This window comes from Oncorhynchus kisutch, linkage group LG30 (assembly GCF_002021735.2).
Source record: "Oncorhynchus kisutch isolate 150728-3 linkage group LG30, Okis_V2, whole genome shotgun sequence".
Lineage (NCBI taxonomy): Eukaryota > Metazoa > Chordata > Actinopteri > Salmoniformes > Salmonidae > Oncorhynchus > Oncorhynchus kisutch.
The window spans coordinates 34,781,105-34,804,671 of NC_034203.2; the positions used below are offsets into that span (position 1 = coordinate 34,781,105).

At 46.8% G+C, this 23,567-nt stretch overlaps 1 protein-coding gene across 2 annotated transcripts in view; it reads left to right on the plus strand.

The window, feature by feature from the left end:
- The window catches only part of LOC109875177 (CUGBP Elav-like family member 5), a 66,754-nt gene that overhangs the window by 27,372 nt on the left and 15,815 nt on the right, over positions 1 to 23,567 (plus strand). For both annotated transcript variants that reach the window (XM_031810693.1, XM_031810694.1), the window contains exon 4: positions 10,479 to 10,607. In XM_031810693.1, the coding sequence (XP_031666553.1) occupies positions 10,479 to 10,607 (129 nt within the window). The remainder of the gene's footprint in view (positions 1 to 10,478; positions 10,608 to 23,567) is intronic.

Consider the following 23,567-nt stretch of genomic DNA (forward strand, 5'->3'; position numbering starts at 1 on the left):
TTGTTGGCAATGACAGAGGTGAAACGTTTTCTATAAGTCTTCACAAGGTTTTCACACACTGTTGCTGGTATTTTGGCCCATTCCTCCATGCAGATCTCCTCTAGAGCAGTGATGTTTTGGGGCTGTTCCTGGGCAACACAGACTTTCAACTCCCTCCAAAGATTTTCTATGGGGTTGAGATCTGGAGACTGGCTAGGCCACTCCAGCTCTAACTCCAAAAAGTTTTGGGACACTGTAAAGTCAATGTAAAGTCAATGAAGAATAAGTTCACCTCCTCCCAGCTGCCCACTGCACTAAGTCTAGGAAAGTCACCACCGATTAATCCACGATAATCGAGAATTTCAATAAGCATTTCTCTACAGCAGGCCATGCTTTCCTCCTGGCTACCCCAATCCCAGCCAACAGGTCCGCACCCCCCGGCCCAAGCCTCCCCAGCTTCTCCTTCACCCAAATCCAGAGAGCAGATGTTCTGAAAGAGCTGCAAAACCTGGACCCGTACAAATCAGCTTGGCTAGACAATCTAGACCCTCGATTTCTAAAATTATCCGGTGCCATTGTTGCAACCCCTATTACCAGTCTCTTCAACATCTCCTTCTTATTGTCTGAGATCCCTAAAGATTGGAAAGCTGCCGCGGTCAGCCCTCTCTTCAAAGGGGGTGACACTCTAGACCCAAACTGTTGAAGACCTATATCTATCCTGCCCTGCCTTTCTAAAGTCTTCGAAAGCCAAGTTAATAAACAGATCACTGACCAAGCAATATCATAACCGCCATCGATAAAAGACAGTACTGTGCAGCCGTCTTCATCGACATGGCCAAGGCTTTCGACTCTGTCAATCACCGTATTCTTATCGGCAGACTCAACAGCCGTGGTCTCTCAAATGACTGCCTCGCCTGGTTCACCAACTACTTCTCAGATAGAGTTCAGTGTGTCAAATCGGAGGGCCTGTTGTCCGAACCTCTGGCAGTATCTATGTAGGTACAACAGGGTTCAATTCTCGGGCCGACTCTTTTCTCTGTATATATCAACGATGTCGCTCTTGCTGCAGGTGATTCCCTGATCCACCTCTACGGAGACCACACCATTCTGTATACATCTGGCACTTCTTTGGACAATCTGTTAATAAATCTTCAAACGAGCTTCAACGCCATACAACACTCCTTCCGTGGCCTCCAACTGCTCTTAAACGCTAGTAAATCCAAATGCATGCTTTTCAACCGTTCGCTGCCCGCACCTGCCTGCCCGACTAGCATCACTACTCTGGACGGTTCTGACTTAGAATATGTGGATTACTACAAATACCTAGGTGTCTGGCTAGACTGTAAACTCTCCTTCCAGACTCATATTAAACATCTCTAATCCAAAATTAAATCTAGAATCGGCTTCCTATTTTGCAACAAAGCCTCCTTCACTCACGCCGCCAAACATACCCTTGTGAAACTGACTATCCTACCGATCCTCGATTTTGGCGATGTCATTTACAAAATAGCCTCGAACACTCTACTCAGCAAACTGGATGCAGTCTATCACAGTGCCATCCGTTTTGTCACCAAAGCCCCATATACCACCCACCACTGCGACCTGTATGCTCTAGTCGGCTGGCCCTCCCTACATATTCGTCGACAGACCCACTGGCTCCAGGTCATCTATTAGTCTTTGCTGGGTTAAGCTCCTCCTATCTCAGCTTACTGGTCACGTTAACAACACCCCCCCCCCCCCCCCCGTAGCACGCACTCCAGAAGGCATATCTCACTGGTCATCCCCAAAGCCAACACCTCCTTTGGCCACCTTCCATTCCAGTTCTCTGCTGCCAATGACTAGAACAAATTGCAAAAATCGCTGTAGTTGGAGACTTATATCTTCCTCACTAACTTTAAACATCAGTTATCTGAGCAGCTGACCGAGCGCTGCAGCTGTACATAGCCCATCTGTAAATTGCCCATCCAATCTACCAACCTCATCACCATATTGTTTTTATTGACTTTTTTGCTCTTTTGCACATCAGTATTTCTACTTGCACATCATCATCTGCACATCTATCACTCTAGTGTTAATTTGCTGAAATTATATTTACTTGGCTACTATGGCCTATTTATTGCCTTACCTCCTCACGCCATTTGCACACACCGTATAGAAACTTTTTTTCTATTGTGTTATTGACTGTACGTTTGTTTATTCCATGTGTAACTCTGTTTTGTTGTTTGTGTCGCACTGATTTGCTTTATCTTGGCCAGGTCGCAGTTGAAAATGAGAACTTGTTCTCAATTGGCCTACTTGGTTAAATAAAGGTGAAACAAAAATGTTTTTTAAGGGTTTGTGATGGCCACTCCAATACCTTGACTTTGTTGTCCTCAAGCCATTTTTGTTTCATCAGATCAGAGGACATTTCTCCAAAAAGTGCGACCTTTGTCCCCATGTGCAGTCTGGCTTTTTTTATGGTGGTTTTCGAGCAGCGGCCTCTTCCTTGCTGAGTGGCCTTTCAGGTTATGTCGATATAGGACTCGTTTGACTGTGGATATAGATACTTTTGTACCTGTTACCTCCAGCATCTCAACAAGGTGCTTTGCTGTTTTTCTTTGATGAATTTGCACTTTTCGCACCAAAGTACGTTTATCTCTAGGAGACAGAACGCTTCTCCTTCCTGAGCAGTATGATGGCTGCATGGTCCCATGGTGTTTATACTTGTGTACAATTGTTTGTACAGATGAATGTGGTACCTTCAGGTGTTCGGAAATTGCTCCCAGGATGAACCAGACTTGTGGAGGTCTCCAATTTTTATTTTTACTTAGCTGATTTCTTTTGATTTTCCCATGATGTCAAGCAAAGAGGCGCTGAGTTTGAAGGTAGGCCTTGAAATACATCCACAGGTACACCTCCAATTGACTCAAATGATGTCAATTAGCCTATCAGAACTTCAAAAGCCATGACATCATTTTCTGGAATTTTCCAAGCTGTTTAAAGGCACAGTTAACTTAGTGTATGTAAACTTCTGACCCACTGGTATTGTGATATTAGATAGAATAGAATAGAATTATAAGCGAAATAATCTGTCTGTAAACAATTGTTGGAAAAATGATTTGTGTCATGCATAAAGTAGATGTCCTAACCGACTTGCCAAAACTATAGTTTGTTTAACAATAAATTTGTGGAGTGGTTGAAAAACAAGTTTTAATGACTCCAACCTAAGTGCATGTAAACTTCCGACTTCAACTGTATGTGGCTGCGTGTGTGTGTGTTTATTCATGCAAGTATGTGTATTCATGCATGTGTGTATGTGCCTGTGTGTGTGTGCGCCTGTGTGTGTGTGTGTGTCATCATATGTGGTCTGTCTCTTCTCTCTTTACATTGAGTCCACAGTATCAGGTATTAGGGGGAGAGAGGAGCAGAGCAGATTAATATAGGTCAGTCCACTGAGCTCTGAGACTGTGATTATCTATACCTGAACACTGGAGAGACCTTGGATACAGGATACATTCACTCTCTAGATCAGGGGTCTCCAACAGGTTGGTCCCGAGCTACCAGTAGCTACCAGCCCACATATGCGTAGCTCGCCAAACAGTTCAGAAGTAGGTCTACATGCCATTTTTCATGTGTTCCATCTAAAACTGTCATAAACAAAGCTCACAAGTAACTGACATCACGAGCTCTCTGCTACTATCTAAGCAGTACAATATTGACCTAATCCCACAGCTGGTTAGCCGCTATTGGCTTAAAAAGCTAAACCTAAACACAATATCTGCCAATTAATTTCCAGCAATATTGCTCCTATCTGTCTGTGTGGTGAGCTCATTTCATGTGAAGTCAGTTCTGTGAAGAACATGTAAAATAATTTTCATTGTGTGCACACAGTGCACCCCCCTACACGTTTATATTACATATGTGGTGTTCGGGTCCACTGGACACAAGGGTAATAAAAGTGTAGAAAAGTGTGTGTGTAGGTGAAAACAAGTAAAAAGGTTTGCTGTGTGCCTTCATACTGTCTTCTTCCTCCCTGGGCCTGCTGTTTCAACATAGCACCAAGAAAATTGTCTGTCTGTCTGTCTGTCTCCCTGCCTGTTTTATAAAATAAAAAAAATAGTAACAATAACCTTTATTGAACTGTTTTTCTGCCTGTCTCCCACTTTTCTCACACTCTTTACCTTATGTAGTGTGTGAAACTACACAATGTCCTGCAGAAACCTACACAATGTTATTACAATACATTATCTTGACACATTGTAAAAAACTCTGTATTTTCCCACACCCCAGTCAGGTGCAAATTGGGGGAGGGACACAACAAATAAATATCTTTGCATGTGTGGCTCCTTACCACAATCAATCAGTTTGGCAAAAATGATCTCTGCTCAGAAAGCTAGTGTGGAAGAGGTGTCTTCCACTTTGATGAAGAATTCTCTGAATATGAGGATCATGTCTCTGTCAATTTGGAGTCTGACAGTGAGATGGATGAGATTGACCCTCAGACAGCCCCAGGACCAGCACATCAGCAGCCAGCCCCAAGACCAGCCCGTCAGCAGCCAGCCCCAGGACCAGCCCGTCAGCAGCCAGCCCCAGGACCAGCCCGTCAGCAACCAGCTCATCAGCGGCCTGAAGGAGGAGAAATATGGATGTCAAATAATTCTGAAATTGAATGGTCTTCTTGCCCAAGGAATGAGTCACCCCGCATGGCTGCCAATGTGATAAGGATGCAACCAGGACCGCCGCAGATGGCGGTTACTCATGCACAGGACATAAAGTCTTCTATTGAACTGTTCATCCCAGACACCATCCAGAAAATCATTTTTGGACTGCACTAATTTGGAGGGAAGGCGTGTTTTTGGAGAGAGATGAAAGGAGATGGTCTAAACTAATTTACTTGCATACGTTGGGGTTCTTATTCTTGCTGGTGTTTTCAGATCCAATGGGGAATCCACAGAATCCCTGCGGGATGCAGAAACTGGCAGAGAACTTTTCCTTGCAACAATATCTCTGGAAAACTTCCATATTATTTCCAGGATTATCTTCTTTGATAACCGAGACACCAGACCAGCTCAGCGGCAGAGAGACAAGCTATCTGCAATCAGGTCAGTGTGGGACAAGTGGGTGGACTGCCTTAGATGGTTGTTTCCATGGTCTTAGATGGTTGATTTCCATGGTCTTAGATGGTTGTTTCCATGGTCTTAGATGGTTGATTTCCATGGTCTTAGATGGTTGTTTCCATGGTCTTAGATGGTTGTTTCCATGGTCTTAGATGGTTGTTTCCATGGTCTTAGATGGTTGTTTTCCATGGTCTTAGATGGTTGTTTCCCATGGTTTTTAGATGGTTGTGTGCATATATTTTCCGATCATTCAGAGAACTACTTACAAAAGTGATTCGACCACCTGTTTTGCATGTGCAACTCGTCCTCCACCAATGCAAAGTAACTTTGAACTTGTTTCTTAACTTTCTAACTTATTTTACCCAAGAAGTTCAACAGTTCTGATAATATCTGTCAGCAGCAGACAGACTGCTGTGGTTCCACACCGTCAGAGAGATGGAGGGCAAGGTGTTTACTGCTACACCACAGCCCTTCGATATCAACCAGCCTCAGGCCACAACACAAACACACATACACAGACACGTGCACGTACGTGCACAGACACACACACGCACGCACCCATACATGCAAGCGCACACACATACACACACACAGCATCCCCATCTCTCTTTCATGTGTTCCCCACACTCCAAACACTTTCCAAACACATTTGAATCCAGGAGACATTTATGGGGATGTTCAGATTTGAGAATGAAGTTTGTTGCTTATAGCACATCTACGCAAGCACTGCAAGCAACTCAAACTTCAGATGTTTTCTGCTACTTTTCATAATGATTTTAAGATGTTGTGCTTGATCTTCCTTGGCAGAGAAATTGACGCACTACTTCTGAATTAGCATAAGCTATTCCTTAATTAATCAGTACCTGAGTATCCATGTCATACATGATAGTGCCTAAGTGCCTTATCTACATGTACTGAACGCATGAATTAGCCCACTGAACTGATGCCTAGGCGTTTGCTCAGACAGATCTCAGGGGAGAATCTCAACTGCATTTCCTTGATTCCTCTCTTGATTCCCATTGGATAAGAGGGGAGGGGTCTCTGACCTCATCCAATGGATTTTAAGGAGGCGAGGAGAGAGGAAGCAAGGAATCAAGAACATGCAATTGAGGTTCCGATAAGGTTACTCATCACACTAGTTTTTTCAGTAGTTTTTCCAGAAGTTTTTCCAGACTTAATATCACATCCAGTTGCTATAAGAGACATGAGAGAGATGAGAGATTCATGGAGGTTAGGCCTTTTGAAGCTATTTTCTTCTGCTCCTGTTTGGTTCTCTCTCTCCTCCAGGGTAATCCATTTCTCCCTGGCCTCTGGACCAAGTACTACTCTCCCTGGCCTCTGGACCAGGGACTACTCTCCCTGGCCTCAGGACCAGGGACTACTCTCCCTGGCCTCTGGACCAGGGACTACTCTCCCTGGCCTCTGGACCAAGTACTACTCTCCCTGGCCTCTGGACCAGGGACTACTCTCCTTGGCCTCTGGACCAGGGACTACTCTCCCTGGCCTCTGGACCAGGGACTACTCTCCCTGGCCTCTGGACCAAGTACTACTCTCCCTGGCCTCTGGACCAGGGACTACTCTCCCTGGCCTCTGGACCAAGTACTACTCTCCCTGGCCTCTGGACCAGGGACTACTCTCCCTGGCCTCTGGACCAGGGACTACTCTCCCTGGCCTCTGGACCAGGGACTACTCTCCCTGGCCTCTGGACCAGGGACTACTCTCCCTGGCCTCTGGACCAGGGACTACTCTCCCTGGCCTCTGGACCAGGGACTACTCTCCCTGGCCTCTGGACCAAGTACTACTCTCCCTGGCCTCTGGACCAGGGACTACTCTCCCTGGCCTCTGGACCAGGGACTACTCTCCCTGGCCTCTGGACCAGGGACTACTCTCCCTGGCCTCTGGACCAGGGACTACTCTCCCTGGCCTCTGGACCAAGTACTACTCTCCCTGGCCTCTGGACCAGGGACTACTCTCCCTGGCCTCTGGACCAGGGACTACTCTCCCTGGCCTCTGGACCAGGGACTACTCTCCCTGGCCTCTGGACCAGGGACTACTCTCCCTGGCCTCTGGACCAGGGACTACTCTCCCTGGCCTCAGCACTGATACCAGATGGCCCTAAGCCTGGTGTGGAGATGAAAACACACATACACTCGCACGCACACTTGAACACATGCACACACACGCAAGCTTATATACACACCCACACACATGAATAAAAGGTGATTGGGGAGAGAGTGGGAGTCGATAGTGTTTGCGTGTGTGTGAAGGGGGATGTTTTGTAGGGCAATGGAAGGGGGGTGAATATGAGGAAGGGAGGGCTAGAATGTGGAAGATCTAACTTGAATTGTGCTTTTGGGGGGAGTCAGCAGGAGAGGGGGAGGGTCGAATGTGTGTGTGTGTGTGTGTGTGTGTGTGTGTGTGTGTGTGTGTGTGTGTGTGTGTGTGTGTGTGTGTGTGTGTGTGTCAATGTGGTGATAGAGGGAGGGTTGAGTGGAGAATCTGACTTGAATTGTACGTATGAATCTTTCATCCTGTTCTCTACACTCGTCTGATGCTCTCTGAGCTCTGGTGGGGGAGAGGAGCATCTCACAGTCTGTTTTTAGTTTCTAGGACAGAGCGGGCGAGAACATACACACACACACACACAGACTTACGTACACACACATACACAAACACACTGCCCGGACCCCCAAGGGCCTGGATTTACTGTAAAGCATTTAATAAATGAATTGATGAGAAGCAGTTAATGATTGCAGTGGCGTGATGAGGGGCATATTATCCTGCTTACTGCATACAGTATGTTTATCATAGAGTATGCTGTTAACTGCACACAGTATGTTTATTGTAGAGTATCCTGTTAACTGCATACAGTATGTTTATCGTAGAGTATCCTGTTAACTGCATACAGTATGTTTATTGTAGAGTATCCTGTTAACTGCATACAGTATGTTTATCGTAGAGTATCCTGTTAACTGCATACAGTATGTTTATCGTAGAGTATCCTGTTAACTGCATACAGTATGTTTATTGTAGAGTATCCTGTTAACTGCATACAGTATGTTTATCGTAGAGTATGCTGTTAACTGCATACAGTATGTTTATTGTAGAGTATCCTGTTAACTGCATACAGTATGTTTATCATAGAGAGAGAAAGGGATGCAGTGAAAGAGAAATCAGGGACAGAACAATATTACTACTCATTCCAAGAGACAGATGAAGAAAGAGACAGACAGAGAGAGAGAGAGACAGAGAGAGAGACAGAGAGAGAGAGAGAGAGAGAGAGAGAGAGAGAGGCTGGATAGGGAGGGAGACTGATCCTCCGATCTGTAATAGAGTTGACATCTTTATAGGAGACAGAGAGACTGATCCTCCGATCTGTAATAGAGTTGACATCTTTGTAGGAGACAGAGAGACTGATCCTCGGATCTGTAATAGAGTTGACATCTTTGTAGGAGACAGAGAGACTGATCCTCCGATCTGTAATAGAGTTGACATCTTTGTAGGAGACAGAGAGACTGATCCTCGGATCTGTAATAGAGTTGACATCTTTGTAGGAGACAGAGAGACTGATCCTCGGATCTGTAATAGAGTTTAAGACTTGTTGTTTTATTTGATTTATTTAACCTTTATTTAACTAGGCAAGTCAGTTAAGAACAAATTCTTATTTACAATGGCGGCCTACACTGGCCAAACCCGGACGATGCTGGATCAATTGTGCACCACCCTATGGGACTCCCAATTACGGCCGGTTGTGATACAGCCTGGATTCAAACCAGGGTGTCTGTGGTGACGCCTCTAGCACGGACATGCAGTGCCTTAGACCGCTGCGCCACTCGGGAGCCCAAGTGAGAGACTTGTCTCCAGTAGCTCTCTACTCTGGTCTGATCACATAGACCCTCAGTGTGATTTACATTACTGATGCAAAACACGACACTGGGTGTGTATGTGTCAGCTTCACAGTTCACACTCCTGATGCAACACACTGCCACAACCAGTATGTGTGTGTGTCAATGCTTCTCCCTATAGAGTCTGATTTATGAATTCAGTGAAATCAGCATGGGTGCTGATAGCAGCATAGGAGTGAGATGACGGAAGATGTCACACTAGTGTGTGTGTGTGTGTGTGTGTGTGTGTGTGTGTGTGTGTGTGTGTGTGTGTGTGTGTGTGTGTGTGTGTGTGTGTGTGTGTGAGCTTGTTCTCACTTCAAACTAATGTGCCAGCCTATCTCTTTCTGTGTGTCTGATAACACGGATCCCTGAAGTCATCAGAAAAACACAAAGCACAGCGTTGCAACATGCTTCCTCTTTCATGTCCCCCATTCCAACCCCCATCTCCTACCACACACACATACACACACACCAACTCCCACCGCCCCCCTTCGCCAGAGACAAATACCCTTCGACCCCCAACACACCAAACACACACACGTGACTTCCACCCCCGCACATGACAAAGGCTATAAGCTGAAATGTTGGGTGTATCCACTGAATAAATATGAAAGTTAATGAATGTATGTGTGCAAAGTCCTCTGCATTGTGTGTGTGTGTGTGTGTCTGTTTGTGTGTGTGTGTGTGTAGTCTATGTATACATGTGTGTGTTTGTGTGTGTGTGTGTGTGTGTGTCTGTAGTCTATGTATATATATGTGTGTGTGTATAGTCTATGTATAAATGTGTGTGTGTGTGTGTGTGTGTGTGTGTGTGTGTGTGTGTGTGTGTGTGTGTGTGTGTGTGTAGTCTATGTATATATATGTGTGTGTGTATAGTCTATGTATAAATGTGTGTGTGTGTGTGCGTGCGTGCGTGTGCGTCTATAGCAACGCAGGCTGTGGTAGGCAGGCAGCCCTCTAGCCTTTAACCCTGTGACAGTATAAAGCTTTACAGAGAGCAGTCTTGCTCTATTGCTGCTGCGATAGAGCAAACAAATGCACTGGTTCCCTGTACCCTTCAGTTTCCGACTCTCCCTTCCTTCCTCCCCTATCTCCTTCTCTTCTTTCCCACTGCACGGCTCCTTTCCTTCCCTCCGCTCATCTAGTTTATCTCCACTCCTTCCTTCTACTAGTCTCATTTCCTTCCCTCCTCTCATCTAGTTTCTCTCCTCTCCTTTCTCCTCCTAGTTTCCTTTCCTTTCCTTTGCTCATCTAGTTTATCTCCTCTCCTTCCATCTTCTAGTCTCCTTTCCTTTCCTTTCCTTCCCTCCTCTCATCTAGTTTCTCTCCTCTCCTTCCGTCTCCTAGTCTCCTTTCCTTCCCTCCTCTCATATAGTTTCTCTCCTCTCCTTCCGTCTCTTAGTCTCCTTTCATTCTCTCCTTTTTTCCTGTCCTCTGCTTCTTATAATATACAGTACAGACTACAGTATGTATGGCTGGGACTCTAAACATACTGTCCTTCCTGTTGTCCCTCCAGAGGACAGGAAGCTGTTTGTGGGGATGCTGAATAAGCAGCAGACTGAGGAGGACGTGTATCGCCTCTTTGAGCCCTACGGTGCCATCGAGGAGTGCACCGTGCTAAGAGGTCCTGACGGAAACAGCAAAGGTATAGGAACCGTTCTTTCTTATACTCTTTCTATTACTTCATCAGTTGGAGTGGATACTCTAGATTCCATGGCATTAGCTAGGGTTGTTGGGTTAAATACTCTAGTTTCAATGGGATTAGCTAGGGTTGTTGGGTTGAATACTCTAGTTTCCATGGCATTAGCTAGGGTTGTTGGGTTAAATACTCTAGTTTCCATGGCATTAGCTAGGGTTGTTGGGTTGAATACTCTAGTTTCCATGGCATTAGCTAGGGTTGTTGGGTTAAATACTCTAGTTTCCATGGCATTAGCTAGGGTTGTTGGGTTAAATACTCTAGTTTCCATGGCATTAGCTAGGGTTGTTGGGTTGAATACTCTAGTTTCCATGGCATTAGCTAGGGTTGTTGGGTTAAATACTCTAGTTTCCATGGCATTAGCTAGGGTTGTTGGGTTAAATACTCTAGTTTCCATGGCATTAGCTAGGGTTGTTGGGTTGAATACTCTAGTTTCCATGGCATTAGCTAGGGTTGTTGGGTTGAATACTCTAGTTTCCATGGCATTAGCTAGGGTTGTTGGGTTAAATACTCTAGTTTCAATGGGATTAGCTAGGGTTGTTGGGTTGAATACTCTAGTTTTCATGGCATTAGCTAGGTTTGTTGGGTTGAATACTGTAGTTTCCATGGCATTAGCTAGGGTTGTTGGGTTGAATACTCTAGTTTCCATGGCATTAGCTAGCAATTGGATTTGCAAAAAAAGACTATGCTTTTAAAAAAAATGCTAAACTGGTCTAGTTCTAACAACATGTTGTAATCAGTCTAACACTACTGCCCCAATCTTATTGGTAGCTCAATCAACTCAACAGCCTTGGTTTCTCAAATGACTGCCTCGCCTGGTTCACCAACTACTTCTCAGACAGAGTTCAGTGTGTCAAATCGGAGGGACTGTCTGTGTCACGTCTAATCAAGGTGGGTGGAATCAGGCGCAGAGAGCAGAATGCGATCTTGAAGTTTATTCTCTGGTAAACAAACAAACACGGTCAACCCAAACAAACACAGGGTGAAATTATCCAACATAGGATAACAAACAAACCGGAGAATAAGAAAACACGAAAAACCACGACAGACGAAAATAAATGACAAAATAAACAATCCCGCACAAAACAAGGGTGGGACAACCTACATTAAATACAGACACTAATTAACTAAACAACACACAGGTGAAACCAATCAGACAAAACCAACAGATACACGAAAAGGGATCGGTAGTGGCTAGTAGGACGGTGACGACGAACGCCGAGCACCGCCCGAACGGGCAGGAGAGCCCGCCACCGTCCTCGAGGACGACCCGGAGGACGAGGTGCTGGGCGATCCGGGTGGAGGCGGTGAAATTCTATCAGGAGAGAAGGGTCCAAAATGTCCCTCACCGGAACCCAGCATCTCTCCTCCGGGCCGTACCCCTCCCAGTCCACGAGGTACTGTAGGCCCCCCACCCGGCGTCTCGAATCCAGAATGCCTCGCACTGTATACGCCGGGGGCCCCTCGATGTCCAGAGGGGGCGGAGGGACCTCAGAGACCTCACCTTCTTGCAGGGGACCAGCCACCACCGGCCTGAGGAGAGACACATGAAACGAGGGGTTAATACGGTAATACCTAGGAAGTTGTAACCTATAACACACCTCGTTTATTCTCCTCAGGACTTTGAACGGCCCCACACACTGCGGCCCCAGCTTCCGACAGGGCAGGCGGAGATACAGGTTTCGGGTCGAGAGCCAGACCCTGTCCCCCGGTGCAAACACGGGGGTCTCACTGCGATGTTGGTCAGCGCTCCTCTTCTGCCGTTCTCCCGCTAACCGTAATGAGTCCTGAACGGCCTTCCAGGTGTCCTTGGAGCGCTGTACCTATTCCTCCACCGCAGGAGCCTCGGTCTGACTCTGATGCCATGGAGCCAGGACCGGCTGGTAGCCTAACACACACTCAAAAGGAGACAAGTTAGTAGAGGAGTGGCGTAAGGAGTTCTGGGCTAGTTCGGCCCATGGAACATACCTAGCCCACTCACCAGGCCGGTCCCGACAATAGGACCGCAGAAACCTGCCCACATCCTGGTTAACGCGTTCCACCTGCCCATTACTCTCGGGGTGAAAACCTGAGGTTAAGCTAACCGAGACCCCCAGTCTCTCCATAAACGCCCTCCACACTCTGGACGTCAATTGGGGACCCCGATCAGAGACGATGTCCTCAGGCACCCCATAGTGCCGGAAGACATGGGTAAACAAAGCCTCAGCAGTCTGCAGGGCCGTAGGAAGACCGGGCAACGGAATGAGACGACAGGACTTAGAAAACCGATCCACAACGACCAGGATCGTAGTACTTCCCTGGGACGGGGGAAGGTCGGTGAGAAAATCCACCGATAAATGTGTCCAAGGCCGTTGTGGAACGGGGAGGGGTTGTAATTTCCCTCTAGGTAGGTGCCGAGGAGCCTTGCTCTGAGCACACACTGAGCAGGAAGAGACATAAAATCTCACGTCTTTAGCCAGTGTGGGCCACCAGTATCTCCCTCTCAGACTCTGCACTGTCCTCTTGATACCAGGATGACCCGAGGAGGGAAGAGTATGAGCCCACCTAATCAGCTTGTCCCGGACCACCCTCGGCACGTACTTGGTCCCTACTGGACAGTTAGGAGGAGCCGGCTCTGACCGTGAGGCCCTCTCTATCTCTGCATCCACCTCCCATACCACCGGTGCCACGAGACATGACGGTGGAATGATGGGAGTCGGCTCTACTGACCGTTCCTCGGTATCATAGAGGCGAGACAGTGCGTCAGCTTTAGTGTTTTGGGAGCCTGGCCGATATGTGAGGGTAAACTGGAACCTAGTAAAAAACATGGCCCATCTAGCCTGACGTGGATTTAGTCTCTTAGCTGCCCGGATGTACTCGAGATTACGATGGTCAGTCCAAAGGGTGTTTAGCCCCCTCAAGCCAATGTCTCCACACCTTCAGAGCCTTGACTACAGCTAACAACTCCCGGTCCCCCACATCATAGTTTCGCTCCGCTGGGCTGAGCTTGCTCGAATAGAAAGCACACGGGCGGAGTTTGGATGGCACGCCCGAGCTTTGGGACAGCACGGCTCCAACCCCAGCCTCGGACGCATCCACCTCCACTATGAACGCTAAAGAGGGGTCCGGATGCGCCAACACGGGCGCATTGGTGAACAGCTCCTTCAGACGACTGAAAGCTCTGCCCGCCTCTGCTGACCAGCGCAAGCGCACCGGTCCTCCCTTCAGCAGTGAGGTGATGGGAGCAGCCACCTGACCAAAACCCCGGATAAACCTCCGGTAGTAATTGGCAAACCCTAAAAACCGCTGCACTTCTTTCACCGTGGTCGGAGTCGGCCAATTACGCACGGCTGTAACGCGATCATCCTCCATCACCACCCCGGAGGTGGAAATACGATACCCCAGGAAGGAAACGGACTGTTTGAAAAACTCACATTTCTCCGCCTTGCAATACAGGTCATGCTCCAGTAGTCGCCCAAGTACCTTACGCACCAGTACCTTACGACACATGCTCCGCGCGTGTGGCAGAATAGATCAAGATGTCATCAATGTACACTACCACTCCCTGCCCGAGCAGGTCTTGGAGAATCTCATCTACGAAGGATTGGAAAACGGCTGGAGCATTCTTCAACCCTTATGGCATGACGCAGTACTCATAATGACCAGAAGTAGTACTAAATGCGGTCTTCCACTCATCTCCTCCCCGGATACGTACCAGATTATACGCGCTCCTCAGGTCCAGTTTTGTGAAGAATCGCGCCCGTGAAATGACTCCATTGCCGTAGCGATGAGAGGTAGTGGGTAACTAAACCCCACTGTGATGGAATTTAGACCTCTATAATCAATACACGGACGCAGACCTCCATCCTTCTTCTTCACAAAAAAGAAGCTTGAGGAGACGGGTGATATGGAGGGCTGAATGTACCCCTGTCCCAGCGATTCGTAAACATATGTTTCCATCGCAACTGTCTCCTCCTGGGACAATGGATACACGTGACTCCGTGCTTCTACACCTGCATTGCTTGCTGTTTGGGGTTTTAGGCTGGGTTTCTGTACAGCACTTTGAGATATCAGCTGATGTACGAAGGGCTATATAAATAAATTTGATTTGATTTGATTTGACTCCTAGGAAGTGCAGCGTTTTCCAGAAGGTTTATCGCGCAGTCCTCTCGACGATGAGGTGGTAATTGGGTCGCTTCCCTTTACTGATCCTCACTGAACTTCTGGAGAGAGTTTGCTGCACTGAAAGTAAAGGGGCTGAATAATTTTGCACGCCCAATTTTTCTGTTTTTTCAGTTTTTGTTAAAAATGTTTGAAATATCCAATAAATGTCGTTCCCCTTCATGATTGTGTCGCACTTGTTGTTGATTCTTCACAAAAAAATACAGTTTTATAACTTTATGTTTGAAGCTTGAAATGTGGCAAAAGGTCGCAAAGTTCAAGGGGGCCGAATACTTTCGCAAGGCACTGTATATATCAACGATGTCGCTCTTGCTGAGAAACTAAATGAGCGGAGGGAAGGAAAGTAGACTAGGAGAAGAAGGAGAGGAGAGAAACTAGATGTAACATTTTAATTTAAAAAATCCCTAGAATCATCTTCTGTTGTGTTCCAGTACAGGTAAGTTTTACATATTAATATTTTCTGTATTCTCATATCTATCTCTCTCATGTCACAATGACATTGTTCTTCCTGTACACACACACACACACACACACACACACACACACACACACACACACACACACACACACACATTTTCGCAGTGTCGGAGTTGATCAGAATTCAGTTTGTTTTCAAATTCTTTGTGGATCTGTGTAATCTGATATGTGTCTCTAATATGGTCATACATTGGGCAGGAGGTTAGAAAGTGCAGCTCAGTTTCCACCTCATTTTGTGGGCAGTGTGCACATAACCTGTCTTTTGAGAGCCATGTCTGCCTATGGTGGTCTTTCTCAATAGCAAGGCTATGCTCACTGAGTCAAATCAAATCAAATGTATTTGTCACATACACATGGTTAGCAGATGTTAATGCGAGCGTAGCGAAATGCTTGTGCTTCTAGTTCCGACAATGCAGTAATAACCAACGACTAATCAAACCTAAGAATTCCAAAACTACTACCTTATACACACAAGTGTAAAGGGATAAAGAATATGTACATAAAGATATATGAATGAGTGATGGTACAGAACGGCATAGGCAAGATGCAGTAGATGGTATCGAGTACAGTATATACATATGAGATGAGTAATGTAGGGTATGTAAACAAAGTGGCATAGTTTAAAGTGGCTAGTGATACATGTATTACATAAAGATGCAGTAGATGATAGAGTACAGTATATACATATACATATTAGATGAATAATGTAGGGTATGTAAACATTATATTAAGTAGCATTGTTTAAAGTGGCTAGTGATATATTTTACATCAATTTTCATCAATTCCCATTATTAAAGTGGCTGGAGTTGAGTCAGTGTGTTGGCAGCAGCCTTGAGATAGAAGCTGTTTTTCAGTCTCTCGGTCCCTGCTTTGATGCACCTGTACTGACATTGCCTTCTGGATGATAGTGGGGTGAACAGGCAGTGGCTCCGGTGGTTGTTGTCCTTGATAATCTTTATGGCCTTCCTGTGACATCGGGTGGTGTAGGTGTCCTGGAGGGCAGGTAGTTTGCCCCCGGTGATGCGTTGTGCAGACCTCACTACCCTCTGGAGAGGCTTACAGTTATGGGCGGAGCAGTTGCCGTACCAGGCGGTGATACAGCACAACAGGATGCTCTCGATAGTTATTCACCATAGTGAAGGCGTAGACTCAGGTTTTCCGAGTCTCTGTGTTTTTGGTTGGACAGGTTCCTCAATTTCTTTCTTAGATTTTTGCATTCTTCATCAAACCATTTGTCATTGGTTGTTCATTTTCTTCGGTTTTCTATTTCAGATTTTTAACGTGATTGGGAAGCTGAGAGGTCAAATATACTGTTAAGATTTTCTACTACCAAGTTTACACCTTCACTATTACAGTGGAACGTTTTGTCCAGGAAGTTGTCTAAAAGGGATTGAATTTGTTGTTGCCTAATGGTTTTTTGGTAGGTTTTCCAACTACATTCCTTATATATATAGCATTTCTAAATATTACTCAGTTCCTTTGGCTTTGATGCCTCATGATTGAGTATTGTTCTGTTCAAGTAGACTGTGATTTTGCTGTGGTCTGACAGGGGTGTCAGTGGGCTGAATGTGAACACTCTGAGAGACTCTGGGTTGAGGTCAGTGAAAAGTAATCCACAGTACTACTGCCAGGAGATGAGCTATAAGTGTTCCAACCATAGGAGTCCCCTCGAAGCCTACCAATGACTAAGTACATACCCAGCATGTGACAGAGCTGCAGGAGTTGTGACCCGTTTTTGTTGGTTATGTTGTCATAGTTGTGCCTAGGGGGGCATATGGGGGAGGGAATGTTGTCACCTCCAGGCAGGTGTTTGTCCCCCTGTGTGCTGAGGGTGTCAGGTTCTTGTCCGGTTCTGGCATTTAGGTCACCACAGACTAGTACATGTCCCTGTGCTTGGAAATGATTGATTTCCCCCTCCAGGAGGGAGAAGCTGTCTTCATTAAAGTATGGGGATTCTAGTGGGGGGATATAGGTAGCACACAGGAGGACATTTTTCTCCTTTTGAATTTCTAGCTAAATGTAAAATGTTCATGTTTTGATTAATTTAATGGAGTGAGTTAGGTCCGCTCTATACCAAATTAGCATACCTCTGAGTCCCTTCCCTGTTTGGTGGATGGGACTACCAGCTCTCTGTAACCTAGAGGGCAACCAGTGGGTCCGTCTCCTCTATACCAGGTTTCTTGTAGGATGTCTGTATTTCGGATTTCTTTGCTGAAGTCTGGGTTCCTGCTCTTTAGGCCAAAGGCAGATGACCTCAGGCCTTGGATATTCCAGGATGATATAGTGAAGTCTTTGTGTTCCATAAAGTGTCCAATGTTGTTGGTTGTGTGGTTTGGCCTCAGACCAGTAAGTGTGAGCAGAGCCTGCTGAGCATCTGGTGTTGATTGGTTGGGGTGGGGGTGTGTATGTGGCCGGTGGTGTTGTGGTCTGGATGTAGGTCCTCTCGGCGTGGGTCCTCTATGTGTAGGTCCGGGGGGGGGGGGTCCCGCATGTCTGGGAGAGTGTCTCGCTGGTCTGGACGGGGTGTCTATTGATCTGTTGCTCCTGTGTGAATTGTTGGGGATACGCTTGAGAGTGATGTCCTTTAGAGTCCCGGTGGGCACTGAAGGTGGGCCCTGCTGCCTTGTATAGGTGGACCTGGTCATAGAGGCTGATCAAGTCCAGGGTGGAGTGGTGGGCCAGGAAAACATTTGGTTTTGAGGCACAGTCACAGGAAATACTTGCATTTACCCGCAGTATGGTAGCAGGGTGGAAGTCTTTTCATGTTAGCAGGGTGGAGATAACCACTTATGCGTTGGGGAAAGTAGAATAAGCTTTTTCAATCACTCCCTTCAGTGCTGTGGCCACCCTTTTGTGCCTGTGTGTATTATTACGTGGCTAGGTGAACCTAGTTGGTCCTCAGACAGGTCTAGGTCAGGCTGGGTGTTTTTGACACCAGAGTTTAGACAAAAAAGTTTTTCTTCTTGCATATTTTTCCCATTTGAGTCCACAAGGAGTACAATCTGTGTCTTGTGTATGTCCTCACTCGGCGTGGGGGGGGGTTCTCAGGAGGGCTATTAGGGTGGCTGACAGGGGGGTGCTCAGAGGGGGTGAGATCCCCTGGGCTTGGGGTTCTTCATTTGTCTGTTCTGCTGTGGTGTCGACGCTATGGTCAGGGTCTGGGGTGGACTGTTCTGCTGTGGTGTCGAGACTTTTGTCAGGATCGGAGGTGGGCTGTTGTGCTGGCTTCTCTGCTGGGGTGGCCACCTCTCTAGTGGGTTGTTCTCTATCACACGCCATCCCCCTCAACCTCTCCTCCAGCAGTCTGATCATCTCCTCTAGTGCCCGGTTCTTCTCCTGCTCTTGCTTTTTATATTGTTGAAGTTGTCTCACCACAGTCCAGAGTGCAGATATGTTTCTTTCCACCTCCAGCTCTCCGGGTCTGGTTAAGGGGGTGTTGTTGTTGTCACGGCCGTCAACAGAAGTAGACCAAAGTGCAGCATGGTAAGCGTACATATTCCTTTATTTAATTGACGGCGACAAGAACAATAAACAATTCAAAACAACCGTGAAGCTAAAGGGCTATGTGCACAAACAAAGTTAACCTCCCACAAAGACAGTTAGGAAAAAGGGCTACCTAAGTATGGTTCTCAATCAGAGACAACAATAGACAGCTGTCTCTGATTGAGAACTCTACCCGGCCAAAACATAGAAATACAAATAATAGAACTAAAGAACATAGAATACCCACCCCAAAATCACACCCTGACAAAACCAAATAGAGACATAAAAAGGATCTCTAAGGTCAGGGCGTGACAGTTGTATTGGACTGTTGTCTGGGTCTGTGCTGACTGGAGTGTAATCACCTGCTGTTCCAGCTCCACCTCCAGCTGGGTAAATGTATCCTTCATTTCAATGAGGGGGTAGTACTCTGAGCTGGGAGGTTGACTTTCCGCTTGGGGGGTTATATAATGAAGAGGGCTGGTCTGACCCGCTCGGGGTGGGGGTATCTTTCTTAAGGGAGAGCTTCTCCTGCTGGGCTAATTATTTGATTAGGTGAAAGTCCAGCTGAAACTGTTTGGGGTTGCCCTGTACCATTACTGTTCCAGACTTATAGAGATTCATATTAGCTGACTCAGAATCCTCATTGTCTAGTATTCTGAGTTTCCACCTGTCACGTTCTGACCTTTATTTCCTTTGTTTTGTCATTATTTAGTATGGTCAGGGTGTGAGTTGGGGTGGGCAGTCTATGTTTGTTTTTCTATGATTTTGGGATTTCTATGTTTCGGCCTAGCATGGTGCTCAATCAGAGGCAGGTGTCATTAGTTGTCTCTGATTTAGAATCATATTTAGGTAGCGTGTTTTGTCATTGTGGGTTGTGGGTGATTGTCTATGTTAGTTGCGTGTGTCAGCACAGTTCTTATGATAGCTTCACGGTCGTTATTTGTTTTTGTACAGTTTACTTCGTGTTTTTTGTCATCTATTAAATGATGCATTCACACCACGCTGCGCTTTGGTCCGCTTTATACGACGATCATGACAGAATCACCCACCAACCAAGGACCAAGCGGCGTGGTGACAGGCAGTGGCAGCAGGAGCAGCGCAAGGAGGAATGGACATGGGATGACGAGTTGGACGGTAAAGGACCCTGGGCACAGCCAAGAGAATATCGCCGCCCCAAGGAAAAGCTGGAGGCAGCGAAGGCGGAGAGGCGCTGGTATGAGGAGGCAGCACGGCGGCGCGGATGGAAGCCCGAGAGTCAGCCCCAAAAATGTATTGGGGGGTGGCACACAGGAAGTGTGGCGAAGCCAGGTAGGAGACCTGCGCCAACTTCCTGTGCTTACCGGAGGGCGAGAGTGACCGGGCAGGCACTGTGTTATGCTGTGGAGTGCACGGTGTCCCCAGTGCGGGTGCATAGCCCGTTGCGGTACATACCAGCTCCTCGCATCGGCCGGGCTAGAGTGGGCATCGAGCCAGGTGCCATGAAACCGGCTCTACGCATCTGGTCTCCAGTGCGTCTCCTTGGGCCGGCATACATGGCAGCAGCCTTACGCATGGTGTCCCCGTTTCGCCAGCACAGCCCAGTGCGGGCTATTCCACCTTGCCGCACTGGCAGGGCGACCGGGAGCATTCAACCAGGTAAGGTTGGGCAGGCTCGGTGCTCAAGAGCTCCAGTGCGCCTGCACGGTCCGGTCTATCCAGTACCACCTCCACGCACCAGCCCTTCAGTGGCAGCCCCCCGCACCAGGCTGTGTCTCCGTCTCATCCCTACAGGTGCTCCCGCCTGTCCGGCGCTGCCAGAGCTTCCGCCCCTCAGTCCAGAGGCACCAGAGCCTTCCTCCTCTCCCGACTGTCTTGCGCTGCCGGAGTCTCCCGGCTGTCCAGCGCTGCCGGAGTCATCCTTCACCCCGGCGCTGCCGGAATCTCCCGTCCATTCGGGACCCATTTCTAGGTCGTCATTTGTTTATTGTTTTTGTACAGTTTACTTTGTGTTTTTTGTCATCTATTAAATTATGCATTCACACCACGCTGCGCTTTGGTCCGCTTCATACGACGATCGTGACACCACCCCTCGTTAACACCCCCTCTCTTAACTTCTTGCGTCGAGCAATCCCGTATCCGGGAGCGTAATCATAGCCTCAAGCTCATTAAATCAAATCAAATCAAATCAAATTTATTTATATAGCCCTTCGTACATCAGCTGATATCTCAAAGTGCTGTACAGAAACCCAGCCTAAAACCCCAAACAGCAAGCAATGCAGGTGTAGAAGCACGGTGGCTAGGAAAAACTCCCTAGAAAGGCCAATACCTAGGAAGAAACCTAGAGAGGAACCAGGCTATGTGGGGTGGCCAGTCCTCTTCTGGCTGTGCCGGGTGGAGATTATAACAGAACATGGCCAAGATGTTCAAATGTTCATAAATGACCAGCATGGTCGAATAATAATAAGGCAGAACAGTTGAAACTAGAGCAGCAGCACAGTCAGGTGGAAGTTGAAACTGGAGCAGCAGCATGGCCAGGTGGACTGGGGACAGCAAGGAGTCATCATGTCAGGTAGTCCTGGGGCATGGTCCTAGGGCTCAGGTCCTCCGAGAGAGAGAAAGAAAGAGAGAAGGAGAGAATTAGAGAACGCACACTTAGATTCACACAGGACACCGAATAGGACAGGAGAAGTACTCCAGATATAACAAACTGACCCCAGCCCCCCGACACATAAACTACTGCAGCATAAATACTGGAGGCTGAGACAGGAGGGGTCAGGAGACACTGTGGCCCCATCCGAGGACACCCCCGGACAGGGCCAAACAGGAAGGATATAACCCCACCCACTTTGCCAAAGCACAGCCCCCACACCACTAGAGGGATATCTTCAACCACCAACTTACCATCCTGAGACAAGGCTGAGTATAGCCCACAAAGATCTCCGCCACGGCACAACCCAAGGGGGGGGGGGCGCCAACCCAGACAGGATGACCACAACAGTGAATCAACCCACTCAGGTGACGCACCCCCTCCAGGGACGGCATGAGAGAGCCCCAGCAAGCCAGTGACTCAGCCCCTGTAATAGGGTTAGAGGCAGAGAATCCCAGTGGAAAGAGGGGAACCGGCCAGGCAGAGACAGCAAGGGCGGTTCGTTGCTCCAGAGCCTTTCCGTTCACCTTCCCACTCCTGGGCCAGACTACACTCAATCATATGACCCACTGAAGAGATGAGTCTTCAGTAAAGACTTAAAGGTTGAGACCGAGTTTGCGTCTCTGACATGGGTAGGCAGACCGTTCCATAAAAATGGAGCTCTATAGGAGAAAGCCCTGCCTCCAGCTGTTTGCTTAGAAATTCTAGGGACAATTAGGAGGCCTGCATCTTGTGACCGTAGCGTACGTGTAGGTATGTACGGCAGGACCAAATCAGAGAGATAGGTAGGAGCAAGCCCATGTAATGCTTTGTAGGTTAGCAGTAAAACCTTGAAATCAGCCCTTGCTTTGACAGGAAGCCAGTGTAGAGAGGCTAGCACTGGAGTAATATGATCAAATTTTTTGGTTCTAGTCAGGATTCTAGCAGCCGTATTTAGCACTAACTGAAGTTTATTTAGTGCTTTATCCGGGTAGCCGGAAAATAGAGCATTGCAGTAGTCTAACCTAGAAGTGACAAAAGCATGGATTAATTTTTCTGCATCATTTTTGGACAGAAAGTTTCTGATTTTTGCAATGTTACGTAGATGGAAAAAAGCTGTCCTCGAAATGGTCTTGATATGTTCTTCAAAAGAGAGATCAGGGTCCAGAGTAACGCCGAGGTCCTTCACAGTTTTATTTGAGACGACTGTACAACCATTAAGATTAATTGTCATAGCGCAATTAGCATAACGCAACGTTAACTATTCATGAAAATCGCTAATGAAATGAAATAAATATATTGGCTCACAAGCTTAGCCTTTTGTTAACAACACTGTCATCTCAGATTTTCAAAATATGCTTTTCAACCATAGCTACACAAGCATTTGTGTAAGAGTATTGATAGCTAGCATAGCATTAAGCCTAGCATTCAGCAGGCAACATTTTCACAAAAACAAGAAAAGCATTCAAATAAAATAATTTACCTTTGAAGAATTTCGGATGTTTTCAATGAGGAGACTCTCAGTTAGATAGCAAATGTTCAGTTTTTCCAAAAAGATTATTTGTGTAGGAGAAATCGCTCTGTTTTGTTCATCACGTTTGACTAAGAAAAAAAAACGAAAATTCAGTCAATACAACGCCAAACTTTTTTCCAAATTAACTCCATAATGTCGACAGAAACATGGCAAACGTTGTTTAGAATCAATCCTCAAGGTGTTTTTCACATATCTATTCGATGATAAGTCATTCGTGGCAGTTGGGTTTCTCCTCTGAAGCAAATGGAAAAATGCATGCAGCTGGAGATTACGCAATAATTGCCATGGAGGACACCAAGCGAGCACCTGGTAAATGTAGTCTCTTATGGTCAATCTTCCAATGATATGCCTACAAATACGTCACAATTCTGCAGACACCTTGGGGAAACGGCTCATTCCTTGCGCATTCACAGCCAAATAAGGAGACATTGGAACACAGCGCCTTCAAAATCTGGGGCATTTCCTGTTTGAATTTCATCTTGGTTTAGCCTGTAGCATCAGTTCTGTGGCACTCGCAGATAATATCTTTGCAGTTTGGAAACGTCAGAGTGTTTTCTTTCCAAAGCTGTCAATTATATGCATAGTCGAGCATCTTTTCGTGACAAAATATCTTGTTTAAAACGGGAACGTTTTTTTATCCAAATATTAA